Source organism: Coregonus clupeaformis, chromosome 40, assembly GCF_020615455.1.
Source record: "Coregonus clupeaformis isolate EN_2021a chromosome 40, ASM2061545v1, whole genome shotgun sequence".
Lineage (NCBI taxonomy): Eukaryota > Metazoa > Chordata > Actinopteri > Salmoniformes > Salmonidae > Coregonus > Coregonus clupeaformis.
This window is the reverse complement of record NC_059231.1, coordinates 2,598,921-2,618,706: the sequence shown is the minus strand read 5'-3', so window position 1 is coordinate 2,618,706 and position 19,786 is coordinate 2,598,921. Positions and strand designations below refer to the sequence as shown.

At 47.4% G+C, this 19,786-nt stretch overlaps 1 protein-coding gene across 2 annotated transcripts in view; it reads left to right on the top strand.

Moving 5' to 3' along the window:
• LOC121555155 (pleckstrin homology domain-containing family M member 3-like) overlaps window positions 1–19,786 on the top strand; it is a 58,425-nt gene that overhangs the window by 21,788 nt on the left and 16,851 nt on the right. For both annotated transcript variants that reach the window (XM_041868963.2, XM_045211995.1), the window contains exons 5-6: window positions 11,139–11,284; window positions 11,506–11,699. In XM_041868963.2, the coding sequence (XP_041724897.2) occupies window positions 11,139–11,284; window positions 11,506–11,699 (340 nt within the window). The remainder of the gene's footprint in view (window positions 1–11,138; window positions 11,285–11,505; window positions 11,700–19,786) is intronic.

The window sequence follows — 19,786 nt, the reverse complement described above, 5'->3', positions numbered from 1 at the left end:
AGATGTGTCAAGACCCAAGCTTAGAATAACAGCTGGATACAGCTTTTTCCATGCTCTGTTCACAAACCTCTTTTATTACGCTCTCTCGTTCTCTCCCCATTTCTCCTTTTTCCTTTCTCTCTCGTTCATTCAGACTCGCTCGTCTCATGCTCTCACTGTGTTCACTGAACTCTCTACTCTATCTCTCTCTCTGTCCCCTCTCTCTCGCTCTCTCGCTCACTCTTTCTGTCCCCTCTCCCGCTCTCTCCCTCTCTCTCCCTCTTTCTGTCCAACTCTCTCTTTTTCCTCGCTCTCTCTCTCAAATCATTTTTTTTTTTAATGCCACATGCGCCGAATACAACAGCTGTAGACATTACCGGGAAATGCTTACTTACAGCCCTTAACCAACAATGCATTTCTAATAATAATAAAAAAGTAAAATAAAACAACAACAACAACAAAAAAGTGTTGAGAAAAAAAGAGCAGAAGTAAAATAAAATAACAGTAGGGAGGCTATATACAGGGGGGTACCGGTGTAGAGTCAATGTGCGGGGGCACCGGCTAGTTGAGGTAATATGTACATGTGGGTAGAGTTAAAGTGACTATGCATAAATAATTAACAGAGTAGCAGCAGCATAAAAAGATGGGGGGCAGTGCAAATAGTCTGGGTAGCCATGATTAGCTGTTCAGGAGTCTTATGGCTTGGGGGTAGAAGCTGTTGAGAAGCCTTTTGGACCTAGACTTGGCGCTCCGGTACCGCATGCCGTGCGGTAGCAGAGAGAACAGTCTATGACTAGGGTGGCTGGAGTCAATTTTGAGGGCCTTCCTCTGACACCGCCTGGTATAGAGGTCCTGGATGGCAGGAAGCTTGGCCCCAGTGATGTACTGGGCCGTACGCAATACCCTCTGTAGTGCCTTGCGGTCGAAGGCCGAGCAGTTGCCATACCAGGCGGTGATGCAACCAGTCAGGATGCTCTCGATGGTTTAGCTGTAGAACTTTTTGAGGATCTGAGGACCCGTGCCAAATCTTTTCAGTCTCCTGAGGGGGAATAGGCTTTGTCGTGCCATCTTCACGACTGTCTTGGTGTGTTTGGACCATGATAGTTAGTTGGTGATGTGAACACCAAGGAACTTGAAGCTCTCAACCTGTTCCACTACCCCGTCGATGAGAATGGGGGCGTGCTCAGTCCTCTTTTTTTTCCTGTAGTCCACAATCATCTCCTTTGTCTTGGTCACGTTGAGGGAGAGGTTGTTATCCTGGCACCACACGGCCAGGTCTCTGACCTCCTCCCTATAGGCTGTCTCATCGTTGTCGGTGATCAGGCCTACCACTGTTGTGTCGTCGGCAAACTTAATGATGGTGTTGGAGTCGTGCCTGGCCATGCAGTCATGGGTGAACAGGGAGTACAGGAGGGGACAATCGCTTCCTTTTAAGTGGTTATAGAATTTAACGGCTCTTTTCTGGATTTTGATCATTAGCGGGTATCGGCCTAATTCTGCTCTGCATGCATTATTTGGTGTTTTTCGTTGTACGCAGAGGATATTTTGTAAGTCGCTCTGGATAAGAGCGTCTGCTAAATGATGTAAATATACATGTAAATGTAATATTTTTGCATTATTTGGTGTTTGTCCCATTTTGTGAATTCTTGGTTGGTGAGCGGACCTCAGACCTCACAACCATAAAGGGCAATGGGTTCTATAACTGATTCAAGTATTTTTAGCCAGCTCGCTCTCTCTCTTTCTTCCTTCTTCCCACCAATCACCCTGCTTGGCTCCTTGGTAGAGTGCCAGTTTCCTTTTGACTGCTTGGTCTTGTCAGTCACTTATCTTAGGACAGAGAGTCAGGGGCCAGACTGTTGTATTACACTTTAATCACTTTTCCCTAAACAAATATCCCTGGCCACCACGGCTCTGTTAGGGGGCGTGAGGACAGCAGGGAAAGAGGAAAAGAGAGATGATGAGAGGGGGGAATCAGAGAGGGGAAGTTGCCATTGTGGGGTCTGACGGAGAGGGGAAGTTGCCATTGTGGGGCCTGACGGAGAGGGGAAGTTGCCATTGTGGGGTCTGACAGAGAGGGGAAGTGGCCATTGTGGGGACTGACGGAGAGGGGAAGTTGCCATTGTGGGGACTGACGGAGAGGGGAAGTGGCCATTGTGGGGACTGACGGAGAGGGGAAGTGGCCATTGTGGGGACTGACGGAGAGGGGAAGTTGCCATTGTGGGGTCTGACGGAGAGGGGAAGTTGCCATTGTGGGGTCTGATAGAGAGGGGAAGTTACCAGTGTGGGGTCTGACGGAGGGGAAGTTACCAGTGTGGGGTGTGATAGAGAGGAGAAGTTACCAGTGTGGGGTCTGATAGAGAGGGGAAGTTACCAGTGTGGGGTCTGGCGGAGAGGGGAAGTTACCAGTGTGGGGTGTGATAGAGAGGGGAAGTTACCAGTGTGGGGTCTGACGGAGGGGAAGTTACCAGTGTGGGGTGTGATAGAGAGGAGAAGTTACCAGTGTGGGGTCTGATAGAGAGGGGAAGTTACCAGTGTGGGGTCTGGCGGAGAGGGGAAGTTACCAGTGTGGGGTGTGATAGAGAGGGGAAGTTACCAGTGTGGGGTCTGGCGGAGAGGGGAAGTTACCAGTGTGGGGTGTGATAGAGAGGGGAAGTTACCAGTGTGGGGTCTGATAGAGAGGAGAAGTTACCAGTGTGGGGTCTGACGGAGGGGAAGTTACCAGTGTGGGGTCTGGCAGAGAGGGGAAGTTACCAGTGTGGGGTCTGACGGAGAGGGGAAGTTACCAGTGTGGGGTCTGATAGAGAGGAGAAGTTACCAGTGTGGGGTCTGATAGAGAGGGGAAGTTACCAGTGTGGGGTCTGGCGGAGAGGGGAAGTTACCAGTGTGGGGTGTGATAGAGAGGGGAAGTTACCAGTGTGGGGTCTGGCGGAGAGGAGAAGTTACCAGTGTAGTGTCTGACAGAGAGGGAAAGTTACCAGTGTGGGGTCTGGCAGAGAGGGGAAGTTACCAGTGTGGGGTGTGATAGAGAGGGGAAGTTACCAGTGTGGGGTCTGATAGAGAGGAGAAGTTACCAGTGTGGGGTCTGACGGAGGGGAAGTTACCAGTGTGGGGTCTGGCAGAGAGGGGAAGTTACCAGTGTGGGGTCTGATAGAGAGGGGAAGTTACCAGTGTGGGGTCTGGCGGAGAGGGGAAGTTACCAGTGTGGGGTGTGATAGAGAGGGGAAGTTACCAGTGTGGGGTCTGGCAGAGAGGGGAAGTTACAATTTGTGGGGTCTGACAGAGAGGAGAAGTTACCAGTGTGGGGTCTGGCAGAGAGGAGAAGTTACCAGTGTAGTGTCTGACAGAGAGGGAAAGTTACCAGTGTGGGGTCTGATAGAGAGGGGAAGTTACCAGTGTGGGGTCTGATAGATAGGGGAAGTTACCAGTGTGGGGTGTGATAGAGAGGGGAAGTTACCAGTGTGGGGTCTGATAGAGAGGGGAAGTTACCAGTGTGGGGTCTGATAGATAGGGGAAGTTACCAGTGTGGGGTGTGATAGAGAGGGGAAGTTACCAGTGTGGGGTCTGATAGAGAGGCAAAGTTACCAGTGTGGGGTGTGATAGAGAGGGGAAGTTACCAGTGTGGGGTCTGATAGAGAGGGGAAGTTACCAGTGTGGGGTCTGATAGAGAGGGGAAGTTACCAGTGTGGGGTCTGATAGAGAGGGGAAGTTACCAGTGTGGGGTCTGACGGAGGGGAAGTTACCATTGTGGGGTCTGACAGAGAGCACAATGTCCAGGGAGTGTAGGAGGGGGTTCAGGGGTCCCCATTACTGTGGCTTTTGCCCCTCGCCTCTCTGTCTGTTAGGGGTCTGTGATTGAGCACCCTGTGCCTCTTCTATCCCCCCACCAACACCCCACTGCCCGACACCCCCTGGTCCCAATTTGTTACCACCCCCCCCCACAAAGGATGGATGGTGGATTAGCCCCCTCTCCTCTGCCTGTGTGAAGGTTCTAGGGGGGGCTCTGGGGGAGCATGTGCACCCTCCTTTCAGCTGGGCTCTGATGTCTCCTAATTACCCATCAGACCTCAGCAACTTAGTGGACTAGGAATTTGTAAAAGAGGCCAGAGCACAATGGATAGAAAAATGCAACAACAAAATAAACAAAAAACAATCCTTGAGAATCTCTGTGTCTGCCTTCCCCCTGCCTTGCCCTGTCCTTTTCCCTGATAGCTTCTTCTCCCCAAAAAAGTGTTTTGCTAACTCAATCTCTTTACCGTTTCTCTCTCAGCTTTATTCTTGACTGGAGAGAGAAATCAGAATGTCCTCGTTAGAATAGCGGCATGTTTTGGCATGGCGTCTCAAAGCTAGTTACTCACATGAACCACAAACAACATTCTCAAAAATGTTCTGGGCCTGGCTGAACACAGAAAATGTAACAGTTCTTGATTAATATTGAACTTAAGACCTGTATGCATCTATTAGATTGTGACTGGCCAGATGAATACTACTATTTGAATGCACTACAGTGCATTCGTAAAGTATTCAGACCCCTTGACTTTTTCCACATTTTGTTACATTACAGCCTTATTCTAAAATTGATTAAATTGTTTTTTCCCCTCATCTACACACAATACCCCATAATGACAAAGGAAAAACAGGTTCTTAGAAAGTTTTGCAAATGTATTAAAAATAAAAAATGGAGATATTGCATTTACATAAGTATTCAGACCCTTTACCCAGTACTTTGTTGAAGCACCTTTGGCAGCGATTAGAGCCTCGATTCTTCTTTGGTATGACGCTACAATCTTGGCATACCTGTATTTGGGAGTTTCTCCCATTATACACTGCAGATCCTCTCAAGCTCTGTCAGGTTGGATGGGGAGCGTCGCTGCACAGCTATTTTCAGAGATGTTCGATCGGGTTCAAGTCCGGGCTCTGGCTGGGCCACTCAAGGACACTCAGAGACTTGTCCTGAAGCCACTCCTGTGTTGTCTTGGCTGTGTGCTTAGGGTCGTTGTCCTGTTGGAAGGTGAACCTTCGCCCCAGTCTGAGGTCCTGAGTGCACTTGAGCAGTTTTTCATCAAGGATCTCTCTGTACTTTGCTCCGTTCATCTTTCCCTCGATCCTGACTAGTCTCCCAGTCCCTGCCGATGAAAAACGTTCCACAGCATGATGCTGCCACCACCATGCTTCACCGTAGGGATGGTGCCAGGTTTCCTCCAGACGTGACGCTTGGCATTCAGGCCAAGGAGTTCAATTTTGGTTTCATCAGACCAGAGAATCTTGTTTCTCATGGTCTGAGAGTCCTTTAGGTGCATTTTGGCAAACTCCAAGCGGGCCTTCATGTGCCTTTCACTGAGGAGTGGCTTCCGTCTGGCCACTACCATAAAGGCCTGATTGGTGGAGGTCTGGAGCTCTGTCGGGTTCTTGGTCACCTCCCTAACCAAGGCCGATCTCCCCCGATTGCTCAGTTTGGCCGGGCGACCAGCTCTAGGAAGAGTCTTAGTGGTTCCAAACTTGAAGAAACATCTCAAGGATGATCAATGGAAACAGGAAGCACCTGAGCTCAATTTCGAGTCTCATAGGAAAGGGTCTGAATACTTATGTAAGTAAAGTGTGTGTATATATAGTTGAAGTCTGAAGTTTACATACACCTTAGCCAAATACATTTAAACTCCGTTTTTCACAATTCCTGAAATTTAATCCTAGTAAAAATCCCCTGTCTTAGGTCAGTTAGGATCACCACTTTATTTTAAGAATGTGAAATGTCAGAATAATAGTAGAGAGAAGTATTTATTTCAGCTTTTATTTCTTTCATCACATTCCCAGTGGGTCAGAAGTTTACATACTCCCAATTAGTATTTTGTAGCATTGCCTTTTAAATTGTGTAAATTGCGCCAAACGTTTCAGGTAGCCTTCTACAAGCTTCCCACAATAAGTTGGGTGAATTTTGACCCATTCCTCCTGACAGAGCTGGTGTAACTGAGTCAGGTTTGTAGGCCTCCTTGCTTGCACACGCCTTTTCAGTTCTGCCCACAAATGTTGTATAGGATTGAGGTCAGGGCTTTGTGATGGCCCCTCCAATACCTTGACTTTGTTGTCCTTAAGCCATTTTGCCACAACTTTGGAAGTATGCTTGGGGTCATTGTCCATTTCGAAGACCCATTTGCGACCAAGCTTTAACTTCCTGACTGATGTCTTGAGATGTTGCTTCAATATATCTACATAATATATATATATCTTTTTTTTAAAATAATTTCTAAAAACCTGTTTTTGCTTTGCCATTATGGGGTATTTTGTGTAGATTGATCAGGAAAAAAATGTATTCAATCCATTTTAGAATAAGGCTGTAACGTAACAAAATGTGGAAAAAGGGAAGGGGTCTGAATACTTTCCGAATGCACTTAGCCAATCTATACAATCGTCTACACTGGTCTATATATTTTTGGGACATGGCAGGCTTTTACTACCAGTCGTGCAGGACTCTCCATGAAAGGCCAGTGCCCTTCCCGCATGTTGTCTTTGTCAATTTGTTTCAACTCAATAGAATTGCACCACATATGCAAATGCAAGCCCCACACCCATCCACGGCAAGTGATTGTTCACATCAAACCCATATTGAACCGGTATTTCATTAGCAATATTTATTCTGCTAATTACACATGGAGGAACACAGGGTTGTTCTTTTGTGGCCGGTGTTCGTTTGAAGCCTGAGACCCCCCAATGTCATATCTACACCTCTATGGGGGGCAGAATGTACCCCCAGGTTCTTCTCAAAGTTTGCATGACCCTGGTCATTCAGCCTGTGTGGATTCACAGGGTCCTCAGAGGAGAGGGCTTTGTAGGGACAAGGAGGAGAGGAGAACAGAGGAGAGGAGAACAGAGGAGAGGAGAACAGAGGAGAGGAGAACAGAGGAGAGGAGAACAGAGGAGAGGAGAACAGAGGAGAGGAGAACAGAGGAGAGGAGAACAGAGGAGAGGAGAACAGAGGAGAGGAGAACAGAGGAGAGGAGAACAGAGGAGAGGAGAACAGAGGAGAGGAGAACAGAGGAGAGGAGAACAGAGGAGAGGAGAACAGAGGAGAGGAGAGGAGTAGAGAGAGGAGAACAGAGGAGAGGAGAACAGAGGAGAGGAGAACAGAGGAGAGGAGAACAGAGGAGAGGAGAACAGAGGAGAGGAGAACAGAGGAGAGGAGAACAGAGGAGAGGAGAACAGAGGAGAGGAGAACAGAGGAGAGGAGAACAGAGGAGAGGAGAACTGCACTGTCCAGCTGTAGAGGGGGAACATCGGGGATTTAGAGGGGGAACATCGGGGATGTAGAGGGGGAACATCGGGGAGGGGTGGTGGGGTGGTGGGGGAATAGAGGGATGTAGAGGGGTGTGTAGAATAGAGGGATGGAGGGGTGTGGTGAATAGAGGGATGGAGGGGTGGTGGTAGAATAGAGGGGTGGTGGGGTGGTTGGGGAAGAGAGAGTAGCTTTGGGTGGGAAACTGGGAGTCTGTAGATGGAAGGGTGGAAAAGGTGTGGGGGGGGAGAGGTGGGCGTTCACATCAAAAGATGGGCAGCGCATCCCCCACCCTTCTCATACACACAAATACACACTCACACAGTCGCATGCGCTCACTGTGTTCACTGCACTCTAATCTTTCGCTCTCTCTCTTTCTGTCTCTCTGTCTCTCTCTGTGCTTCTCTCTGTCTCTTTCTGTCTCTCTCTCTTTCTGTGTTTCTCTCTCTCTCTCTCTCTCTCTCTCTCTCTCTCTCTCTCTCTCTCTCTCTCTCTCTCTCTCTCTCTCTCTCTCTCTCTCTCTCTCTCCTTTGCACACATTTTAATTTGAGTGTTGATCAGCCTGAATGAGACCCATCGAATCAGAGGCCTCTTGTCTTTGCCCCCTGCAGACACACACAGTGGCCAATGTCCCCTGAATGGTGCAGTGGTGGAAACGGTGGGACAGTTGAAAGCGTGGCAGAGTGGGAGCCCCCTTCTGGGGACGACAGAGCAGAAAGATCCTCTCTAGCTGTGGGACTGGGGAACAAGGGCCACAGATTCACCATAGCAGGTAGGCATGGGGGGCCTCAGTATTAGAACAGTGTTTCTGTTCTAGTCTACGGTGGCCTCTCAAGTGGGAGCATGAGATGGGGGGGGTCCATGGTTTGATATCTCTTCTTCTTTCCCACACTGGTGGACACAGGATTTCCAAGAGGACATGTTGTTCCCATGAGCACCACGGCTCTATCCCTCTGCCCTCTACACTCTACCCTAGAAGGCTACTAGAAGGCTCCCAGCTGTGTTAGGGAGCTATGGCTTTGGGGAATATATACCCAAGAAGTAGCGCCGCATGCGTTTGTGTTTTTTTATTTTTTTTGTGCAAGGGTGTTTCTTGTTTGTTTTCTTTAATAACCCGTGACAGCAGTGCTGTCCACAAGACCCAGCAGAGCAAGCTGGTTTCTGTGGGAGTGGATGTATTTATGGAGCAGGGGTGGTTCGTGTGGGTTTGTGCTGCGATTCTACACTGATGACAGGGCAGCCCCGACACCCCGCTGCGTGGTCTGTAGTACGCTCTGCACTGCAGCTTCCAGGACCAGAGAGGGGACTAGAGTTGAGGGGGGAAGACACCAACTCTGTCTTTTTATAGCTTGGGGTCCCTGCCCCAAAAACCTCAGGTTGTCATTAGCTCCAGTGTGCCTGATGGTGGTTGGCTGGTGCGTGGCTAGCTACTAACCTCAGCCAGTGGCAGTGTAGACTCTGTATTTATGCCATATTGGTTTGGTTTAAGGAAGGCATAAGGAGGAGATGGTCTCGTTCTCCAAGAGAAACAGGGGCACAGCACATCAGTCCCTGCTTAGTAATTTATCTTACTCATTTATAATGGGGCCTCTTATATTGCATTGGGTTGAGTTCTCCTAAGTGTGTCCCTCTGACTGAATCATAGAGTAGAACTAGAAGCTAATGGGCCTCAAAGTTTGTCCCCAGAGTTTGAGGGGACCTTAAGGAAGACATTACGGTAATTGCACCTGTACACAGCCTTTCTGAAATTAGCCCACCCAACTACCTCATCCCCATATTGTTAGTTATTTTGCTAATTTGCACCCCAGTATCTCTATTTGCACATAATCTCTTACACATCTATCATTCCAGTGTTAATACTAATTGTAATTATTTTGCACTATGGCCTATTTATTGCCTTACCTCCATAACTTACTACATTCGCACACACTGTATTTTCTGACTTTATGTTTTGTTTACCCCATATGTAACTCTGTGTTGTTGTTTTTATCGCACTGCTTTGCTTTATCTTGGCCAGGTCGCAGTTGTAAATTAGAACTTGTTCTCAACTGGCTTACCTGGTTAAATAAAGGTGAAAAAATAAAAATAAAAATAAATAAAGATGTTGGCTGGGGAGGTTTTTGGGTTCAAGTCATCTTTGGGGTCTGTAAGGCTTTTGCATTGACATCCCTTATGTACACAATGGCGAATATAAAACCAACTCCCAGATTAATCTTACACTTGGCCTAAATAGCATGCTCAACGAAGAATCTCCATTAAAAGTGCTAGGCTTAATCTCGGTCCAGGAATACTCTTGAACCGGCCCTGTATATGTTTTAGTTGAGACCTATTACCCTTTGATTTCTCTCTGTGGCCCTAGAGCAGTAGCGCCAGTCTATCACTTCCTCTAGGTCTTCATTGGCAGAGTTTCAACAACAGCCAATAGAAAGCATCAGCAGATAAATAGCAGAAATCAGAGATTTGTAATGTAGTTCACGAAAGTTCAATCAGGAAGCCTGATCTGAATGTTCCATCAGGAAGGCTGATCTGAATGTTCCATCAGGAAGGCTGATCTGAATGTGCCATTAGGAAGGCTGATCTGAATGTGCCATTAGGAAGGCTGATCTGAATGCTTGTTTAACTTCATCAAGCAGCATAACCTAATTCACTCTGTTTCCTATTCTACAGTCATAGTCGGAATGAGGGGGGGGGGGGTTCGATGCCAGCTGCCCAGCAAAGGGCTACCTGTCATCAGCATCTGGCTCCAAGGAGACGAGGCCATACCCCAAACTATTTAATACAATTCCATATTGCATTATGTTTCTGTTGTTCAATCAGTTAATTAAGCCTTGATTAAGGTTCATGCTGAGCCTCTCTCCAGTCCAGATCTGCTGCTCTGATAGCCGCTGTTGGTGTCTGGCTTTGGAGACAGTGTTATCCTCTCTGTGTTTTTCTCTCCTCCTTCTCTTTCCTTCTTTATTTCTCTCTATCCACGTCTGATGTCTTCCCCCTCTCTTGTCTCTGTGAAGTACAGAGGCAGGCGCTACGCTCCACCAAAAAAAGACAAAGAGCGTGCAAGTCCGTATCCGTCTGCGCTCCTTCCCCCTCTCCCTCCATTACCTTCTCCCTCTCCTTCTTCCCTTGTTCCTTTCTTCCTCTGTGGCGCTCCTGGGCCCCTGTCCCTCCCAGATCGTCCTGGGGATAAGGGACACCTGCCGTTGCCGCGGTCACCTGTTTGGGTTCTGAGCGTTGCCCGTGGCGTGGGCCCAGAGTGTTTGGGGGAACGCAGACAGGAACAACAAAGAGACCAAGACAAAGCAGAGAGTTTTCAGAGGATAGCAGCGCTACTAAAGGACCTCAATAGAAGCCTAGGATCTTTCCTTTTATAAGACAGCAGAGCATTGAAGTCCCCTCTTATTGTGACTACAAGGAGGAGTGAGGAAACCTTCTAATCTGTGCCTCAGCCTCAACTGGGTTTGAGGGATTCACTGAACAGGGGATGTTTCAGGAATTTGATGGTCCTTGTAGTTATAGGTGTTGGTTTGCTTGGTTGCAAGTGGTTAGTGTGGCATTAAGAGAGAGAGGTGCCATAAACTGATACATATTAAGTGTTTCAGACTGGGACTCTCCTCTCTAATCATTAACCGTAGCTAGTCTGCTTTTCTATCTCCTGACCTTTGACCTGTGGAGGTCAACAGCACCTCAATTGTTGACCTGTATATGGGCTGGCTGTTGCAACGTGTAATAACAGCTAATAAACGAGAGACTTTATCACTCACCTTTTGAATTCTAGATACAGAGAGTGTTTGGTGATTTAGTTTATCTGTAGACACATACACACGTACATATATGGATACACACACACACACACAAAATACACTCCCTCACCCAGTATCTCCCCTATATCTCTGTGCAGGGTGTCAGAAGCCAGTGGGGTTGTCGCGGGGCAAGGCCAAGGTGTGCTGCTACAGTGGCTGGTACTACTGCCAGAGCTGTCACCAAGACAACCTGTTCCTCATCCCTGCCCGCCTGCTGCACAACTGGGACACCAACAGACACAAGGTGAGAATAGTGATACATGTTCTTCACACATTTGAGTCATTTAGCAGAGCGACTTATGTGTTCATATGCACTCGCATGCAACGTATTCAGAAACATACAGAAAAAGTCTGAAACACCCACTGAGTGGGAAAGTTTTAGTTACATACACTTCTGAAGTTAAGATTTGACCTTACACACACACACACAGCCCAACCCACCCCTCCTCTCCATGTTCTGTCCAGGTGTCCAAGCAGGCCAAGGAGTTCCTGGAGTTTGTTTATGAGGAGCCCCTGCTGGACGTGCAGCAGTTGAACCCGTGTCTGTATGAACACTGTGAAGGCCTGGCTGCAGTCCTACGCCTGAGACAGCAGCTCCAGTCACTCAGAGCATACCTGTTCAGCTGCCGCGCTGCCATAGCCGAGGACCTCCGTAGAAGGTGAGAGGCGAAGGGAAGTGTGAGGGGAGTGTGGGGTAGAAGAGGCTGTATGGGGGGGTAGAAGCTCCAGTCCTTCAGAGCATACTGGGGGAGGGGAGGGATGGACAGGGGGGGAGGGATGGACAGGGGGAGGGGAGGGATGGACGGGAGGGGGAGGGAGAGATGTGGACAGGGGAGGGAGGGATGGGAGGGGAGGGAGAGATGTGGACAGGGGAGGGAGGGATGGGAGGGGAGGGAGAGATGTGGACAGGGGGAGGGAGGGATGGGAGGGAGGGAGAGATGTGGACAGGGGAGGGAGGGATGGGAGGGGAGGGAGAGATGTGGACAGGGGGAGGGAGGGATGGGAGGGGAGGGAGAGATGTGGACAGGGGAGGGAGGGATGGGAGGGGAGGGATGGACAGGGGGAGGGGAGGGAGGGATGGGAGGGAGGGAGAGATGTGGACAGGGGAGGGAGGGATGGGAGGGGAGGGAGAGATGTGGACAGGGGAGGGAGGGATGGGAGGGGAGGGATGGACAGGGGGAGGGGAGGGTTGGACAGGGGAGGGGAGGGATGGACAGGAAGATGGACAGGGGGAGGAGATGGACGGGAGGGGGAGGGAGAGATGCAGGGAGGGATGGGAGGGAGAGATGTGGACAGGGGAGGGAGGGATGGGAGGGGAGGGATAGACAGGGGGAGGGGAGGGTTGGACAGGGGAGGGGGAGGGATGGATGGATAGGGGATGTTCATTGAAAGCCTTTTTGTTGACTTGATTCCTAGTCCATGTTGAGCATGAATGTGTGAAGTGTAGGCCTAAAGGCCACTCTGAGGCCAGTATTTGAGTGTATGATGGGAATGAGGGGACTGTGTTTATGTGAGGGTGCCCAGACTAAAAGGCCTGTCTCTGGGGTGATGGACGCTCTCTGACGCTCCCTAACCCCCTCCTCACACTCCACACACATTCGCTCTGTTTAATACATCAACGATCAACATGTCTGTGAAAGCAGTGTTCGCTGGTCAGTCAATTTGTAATTGAGAAGCTTATTTCCCCCCCTCAATTCCTGGCAAAAAAATATAAAAAATATATTTAACCTTCATCCAGATGACTTGTATTGAGCTAAAATATGGTCCTTGTGTGTTTTTGGAGTCCTATCCGTCCTGGAATGGCAGGTTGATATCGTCTATCTACAGTGAGTGTGTAGTGTAGAGGCTACTGTAGACCATGACAGGTTCACCTGTCCTTCTGATGTCTCTCTCACTCTCTCTGCTGTGCTGCAGTCTGTTTGAAGACAGAGACGAACAGAGAGAGTGGGGCTCTGAGACTCTCGTCCTCCACACACACACACACACACACACACACACACACACACACACACACACACACCCCTGGGCCCACAGAGTTATCCCAGCTGGTTGTCGGAAGGGGAAGAAGGCTGGACGTTAGGCGGGACTTTATCTAGCCGCTGTGTTTACGGCAGTGGTGGCGACCCCGGAGTGCTCCTCTCTCACTAGGGGCCCCTGTTTACCACTACATCATTAGCCTGCGGCAACTAATGCCCCGCACTTCAAAACACTGCAGGATTAATGAGGCCGGTGGCGCTAAAACCTTCCCCCGGCCATCCATGGGTCCTCTATGGGCCTACGATCGGCCTGGAGGGGGCTAGGGGGCTCTGAGGAGGCCTGGCCTGTGTTTATTCTCAACCCCTGGGAGAGGGGAGAGGGCTGTCACGTCCCACACCGCCCGCACTGATCTAACACACACCTCTGAACCCCACGGACGTACCCCACACACACTCACAGGGAGGCATACATTCGCACACATAGTACACGTTAGACACACAGATCTGCTGCATACGTGTGGATAGTCTGCACCCACACACATGCACATATGAACACAGGCATGCACCAGTCACATACTGTTTAAAGACATGGTTCTGTACTTCATGTCCTCTTTCACACATAAGCCTAGGTCAGGAACTCCTTCATTAAACCTGTTGTAATCAATTAAGAATAGTTGTAGTCTTATCAAACCACACACTGACTGCCCACTCCCTGGCTTGACTGTGATCTTACCCCAGCAGGGTGTGATTGTAACCGCGTCGGAGCCAGCACTGATACCCACAGGAAGTGTCAACACCTCACAGTCAATACACTGTGCTTGTGTGGGTGTGTGCGTGACAGACACGTCTTACATTTGATACAGTCCCGTCGACGCACTAAGTCACCACTGATTAGTGGTCTCCTATTGTAGCTGGCTCTACTCTGTTAGACAGACAGGCCTGTATCTAGGGGTTACCACCACCACAAACACTTGACCAATGAGAGGAGAGGAGTTGAAAAGTTGTTACTGTCCAACCTGCCTGCCAGCCAGCCAGCCTGCCTGCTTGCCTGCCTGCCAGCCAGCCAGCCAGCCAGCAAGCAAGCATGACCCAATCACACACAACTCACAGGGGATTTAGCAGGGAGTCAAACGGCAGACTGGCCGGCTACTGGATTTCTCTATTGGAGGCTGACACTCCGGTTAGATATCACAATTATGATGGAGGGCTTTTAAAAACACACTTTTTCTGTCTCCAGTGATTTGTAGTTTTGGGAAGGGGTTCTGGGCCGGGTATGTTCTTTAGAATGTAGAAACAAAGTTCTTATGAAGACCATAGTGGGTTGTCAGTCATGTAATATGTCCCAAACATGTTTTGGAGGAATATGACTGCAGAGATACACCTTCTGGTCCTGCTCCTCTGAACACTGATATCCTCCAGTATCTAGTGCTGTCTGTCTGTTGAACCCTGTAGCAGTTAGATTAGTCTGCCGGTGAACCCTGTAGCAGTTAGATTAGTCTGCTGGTGAACCCTGTAGCAGTTAGATTAGTCTTCTGGTGAACCCTGTAGCATTTAGATTAGTCTTCTGGTGAACCCTGTAGCAGTTAGATTAGTCTTCTGGTGAACCCTGTAGCAGTTAGATTAGTCTTCTGGTGAACCCTGTAGCATTTAGATTAGTCTTCTGGTGAACCCTGTAGCAGTTAGATTAGTCTTCTGGTGAACCCTGTAGCAGTTAGATTAGCCTTCTGGTGAACCCTGTAGCAGTTAGATTAGTCTTCTGGTGAACCCTGTAGCAGTTAGATTAGTCTTCTGGTGAACCCTGTAGCAGTTAGATTAGTCTTCTCAATTATGTCATGACTGTACATTCCCTCTGTCTGGTATGGATGCTCTGCACTGATTTAGGCTTCGTTCCAAATGGCAACAGGACCCTGAACAGCTCCCACCACCAAGTCATAAGACTGCTAAACAAGACTGCTAAATAGCTAATCAAATGGCCACCCGGACTACCTGCATTGACCCTTTTTTGCACTCTCTTGCACTGACTCTATGCACACACACTGGACCCTACTCACACATACTTACACTGACACCCCAACACACACACACACACACACATATACACACACACACACACACACACACACACACACACACACTACATACGCCCCCACACACATAACATGCGCACACATGCATACTGACGCCTCACACACACTTTCACACTCATCATATACAGTACGCTGCTGCTACTGTCTATTATATATCCTGTTGCCTAGTCACTTTACCCCTACCTATACAGTACCAGTCAAAAATGTGGACACACCTACTCATTCCAGGTTTCTTCTTTATTTTTACTATTTTCTACATTGTAGAATAATAGTTAAGACATCAAAACTATGAAATAACATGTATGGAATCATGTAATAACCAAAAAAGTGTTAAACAAATCAAAATATATTTTATATTTGAGATTCTTCAAAGTAGCCACCCTTTGCCTTGATGACAGCTTTGCACACTCTTGGCATTCTCTCAACCAGCTTCATGAGGTAGTCACCTGGAATGCATTTCAATTAACAGGTGTGCCTTGTTAAAAGTTAATGTGTGGAATTTCTTTCCTTCTTAATGTGTTTGAGCCAATCAGTTGTGTTGTGACAAGGTAGGGTTGGTATACAGAAGATAGCCCTATTTGGTGAAAGACCAAGTCCATATTATGGCAAGAACAGCTCAAACAAGCAAAGAGAAATGACAGTCCATCATTACTTTAAGACATGAAGGTCAGTCAATCCGGAAAAAGTGAAGAACTTTGAAAGTTTCTTCAAGTGCAGTCGCAAAAACCATCAAGTGCTATGATGAAACTGGCTCTCATGAGGACTGCCACAGGAAAAGAAGACTCAGAGTTACCTCTGCTGCAGAGGATAAGTTCATTAGAGTTACCAGCCTCAGAAATTGCAGCCCAAATAAAGTTCAAGTAACAGACACATCTCAACATCAACTGTTCAGAGGAGACTGCGTGAATCAGGCCTTCATGGTCGAATTGCTGCAAAGAAACTACTACTAAAGGACACCAATAAGAGAAGAGACTTGCTTGGGCCAAGAAACACGAGCAATGGACATTAGACCGGTGGAAATCTGTCCTTTGGTCTGATCAGTCCGTGTCTTTGTGAGACGCAGAGTAGGTGAACGGATGATCTCTGTATGTGTGGTTTCCACAATGAAGCATGGATGAGGAGGTGTGATGGTGTGGGTGTGCTTTGCTGGTGACACTGTCTGTGATTTATTTAGAATTCAAGGCACACTTAACCAGCATGGCTACCACAGCATTCAGCAGCAATACACCATCCCATCTGGTTGGCGCTAAGTGGGACTATCATTTGTTTTTCAACAGGATAATGACCCAAAACACATCTCCAGGCTGTGTAAGGGCTATTTGACCAAGAAGGAAAGTGATGGAGTGCTGCATCAGATGACCTGGCCTCCACAATCACCTGACCTCAACCCAGTTGAGATGGTTTGGGATGAGTTGGACTGCAGAGTGAAGGAAAAGCAGCCAACAAGTGCTCAGCATATGTGGGAACTCCTTCAAGACTGTTGGAAAAGCATTCCAGGTGAAGCTGGTTGAGAGAATGCCAAGAGTGTGCAAAGCTGTCATCAAGGCAAACGGTGGCTACTTTGAAGTATCTAAAAGATAAAATAGTTTTTTGGGTACTACATAATTCCATATGTGTTATTTCATAGATTTGATGTCTTCACTGTTATTCTACAATGTAGAAAATAGTAAAAATGAAGAAAAACCGTTGAATGAGTAGGTGTGTCCAAACCTTTGATTGGTACTGTATATGTGTGTATGTATGTATGTATGTATGTATGTATGTATGTATGTATGTATGTATGTGTGTGTGTGTGTGTATATATATCTATCTATATAATATATATATATATATATATATATATATATATATATATATATATATATACACACACATGCATACATACAGTGGGGAGAACAAGTATTTGATACACTGCCGATTTTGCAGGTTTTCCTACTTACAAAGCATGTAGAGGTCTGTAATTTTTATCATAGGTACACTTCAACTGTGAGAGACGGAATCTAAAACAAAAATCCAGAAAATCACATTTTATGATTTTTAAGTAATTAATTTTCATTTTATTGCATGACATAAGTATTTGATACATCAGAAAAGCAGAACTTAATATTTGGTACAGAAACCTTTGTTTGCAATTACAGAGATCATACGTTTCCTGTAGGTCTTGACAAGGTTTGCACACACTGCAGCAGGGATTTTGGCCCACTCCTCCAAACAGACCTTCTCCAGATCCTTCAGGTTTCGGGGCTGTCGCTGTGCAATACGGACTTTCAGCTCCCTCCAAAGATTTTCTATTGGGTTCAGGTCTGGAGACTGGCTAGGCCACTCCAGGACCTTGAGATGCTTCTTACGGAGCCACTCCTTAGTTGCCCTGGCTGTGTGTTTCGGGTCGTTGTCATGCTGGAAGACCCAGCCACGACCCATCTTCAATGCTCTTACTGAGGGAAGGAGGTTGTTGGCCAAGATCTCGCGATACATGGCCCCATCCATCCTCCCCTCAATACGGTGCAGTCGTCCTGTCCCCTTTGCAGAAAAGCATCCCCAAAGAATGATGTTTCCACCTCCATGCTTCATGGTTGGGATGGTGTTCTTGGGGTTGTACTCATCCTTCTTCTTCCTCCAAACACGGCGAGTGGAGTTTAGACCAAAAGCTCTATTTTTGTCTCATCAGACCACATGACCTTCTCCCATTCCTCCTCTGGATCATCCAGATGGTCATTGGCAAACTTCAGACGGGCCTGGACCGCTTGAGCAGGGGGACCTTGCGTGCGCTACAGGATTTTAATCCATGACGGCGTAGTGTGTTACTAATGGTTTTCTTTGAGACTGTGGTCCCAGCTCTCTTCAGGTCATTGACCAGGTCCTGCCGTGTAGTTCTGGGCTGATCCCTCACCTTCCTCATGATCATTGATGCCCCACGAGGTGAGATCTTGCATGGAGCCCCAGACTGAGGGTGATTGACCATCATCTTGAACTTCTTCCATTTTCTAATAATTGTGCCAACAGTTGTTGCCTTCTCACCAAGCTGCTTGCCTATTGTCCTGTAGCCCATCCCAGCCTTGTGCAGGTCTACAATTTTATCCCTGATGTCCTTACACAGCTCTCTGGTCTTGGCCATTGTGGAGAGGTTGGAGTCTGTTTTGATTGAGTGTGTGGACAGGTGTCTTTTATACAGGTAACGAGTTCAAACAGGTGCAGTTAATACAGGTAATGAGTGGAGAACCGGAGGGCTTCTTAAAGAAAAACTAACAGGTCTGTGAGAGCCGGAATTCTTACTGGTTGGTAGGTGATCAAATACTTATGTCATGCAATAAAATGCAAATGAATTACTTAAAAATCATACAATGTGATTTTCTGGATTTTTGTTTTAGATTCCGTCTCTCACAGTTGAAGTGTACCTATGATAAAAATTACAGACCTCTACATGCTTTGTAAGTAGGAAAACCTGCAAAATCGGCAGTGTATCAAATACTTGTTCTCCCCACTGTATATATATATGTGTGTATGTATATATATATATATATATAATATATATATATATATACACACATATACATATACAGTTGAAGTCGGAAGTTTACATACACTTAGGTTGGAGTCATTAAAACTCGTTTTTCAACTACTCCACATACAGTGGGGAAAAAAAGTATTTAGTCAACCACCAATTGTGCAAGTTCTCCCACTTAAAAAGATGAGAGAGGTCTGTAATTTCCATCATAGGTACACGTCAACTATGACAGACAAAATTAGAAGAAAAAAATCCAGAAAATCACATTGTAGGATTTTTTATGAATTTATTTGCAAATTATGGTGGAAAATAAGTATTTGGTCAATAACAAAAGTTTCTCAATACCCTTTGTTGGCAATGACACAGGTCAAATGTTTTCTGTAAGTCTTCACAAGGTTTTCACACACTGTTGCTGGTATTTTGGCCCATTCCTCCATGCAGATCTCCTCTAGAGCATTGATGTTTTGGGGCTGTCGCTGGGCAACACGGACTTTCAACTCCCTCCAAAGTTTTCTATGGGGTTGAGATCTGGAGACTGGCTAGGCCACTCCAGGACCTTGAAATGCTTCTTACGAAGCCACTCCTTCGTTGCCCGGGCGGTGTGTTTGGGATCATTGTCATGCTGAAAGACCCAGCCACGTTTCATCTTCAATGCCCTTGCTGATGGAAGGAGGTTTTCACTCAAAATCTCACGATACATGGCCCCATTAATTCTTTCCTTTACACGGATCAGTCGTCCTGGTCCCTTTGCAGAAAAACAGCCCCAAAGCATGATGTTTCCACCCCCATGCTTCACAGTAGGTATGGGGTTCTTTGGATGCAACTCAGCATTCCTTGTTCTCCAAACACGACGAGTTGAGTTTTTACCAAAAAGTTATATTTTGGTTTCATCTGACCATATGACATTCTCCCAATCCTCTTCTGGATCATCCAAATGCACTCTAGCAAACTTCAGACGGGCCTGGACATGTACTGGCTTAAGCAGGGGGACACGTCTGGCACTGCAGGATTTGAGTCCCTGGCGGCGTGTTACTGATGGTAGGCTTTATTACTTTGGTCCCAGCTCTCTGCAGGTCATTCACTAGGTCCCCCCGTGTGGTTCTGGGATTTTTGCTCACCGTTCTTGTGATCATTTTGACCTCACAGGGTGAGATCTTGCGTAGAGCCCCAGATCGAGG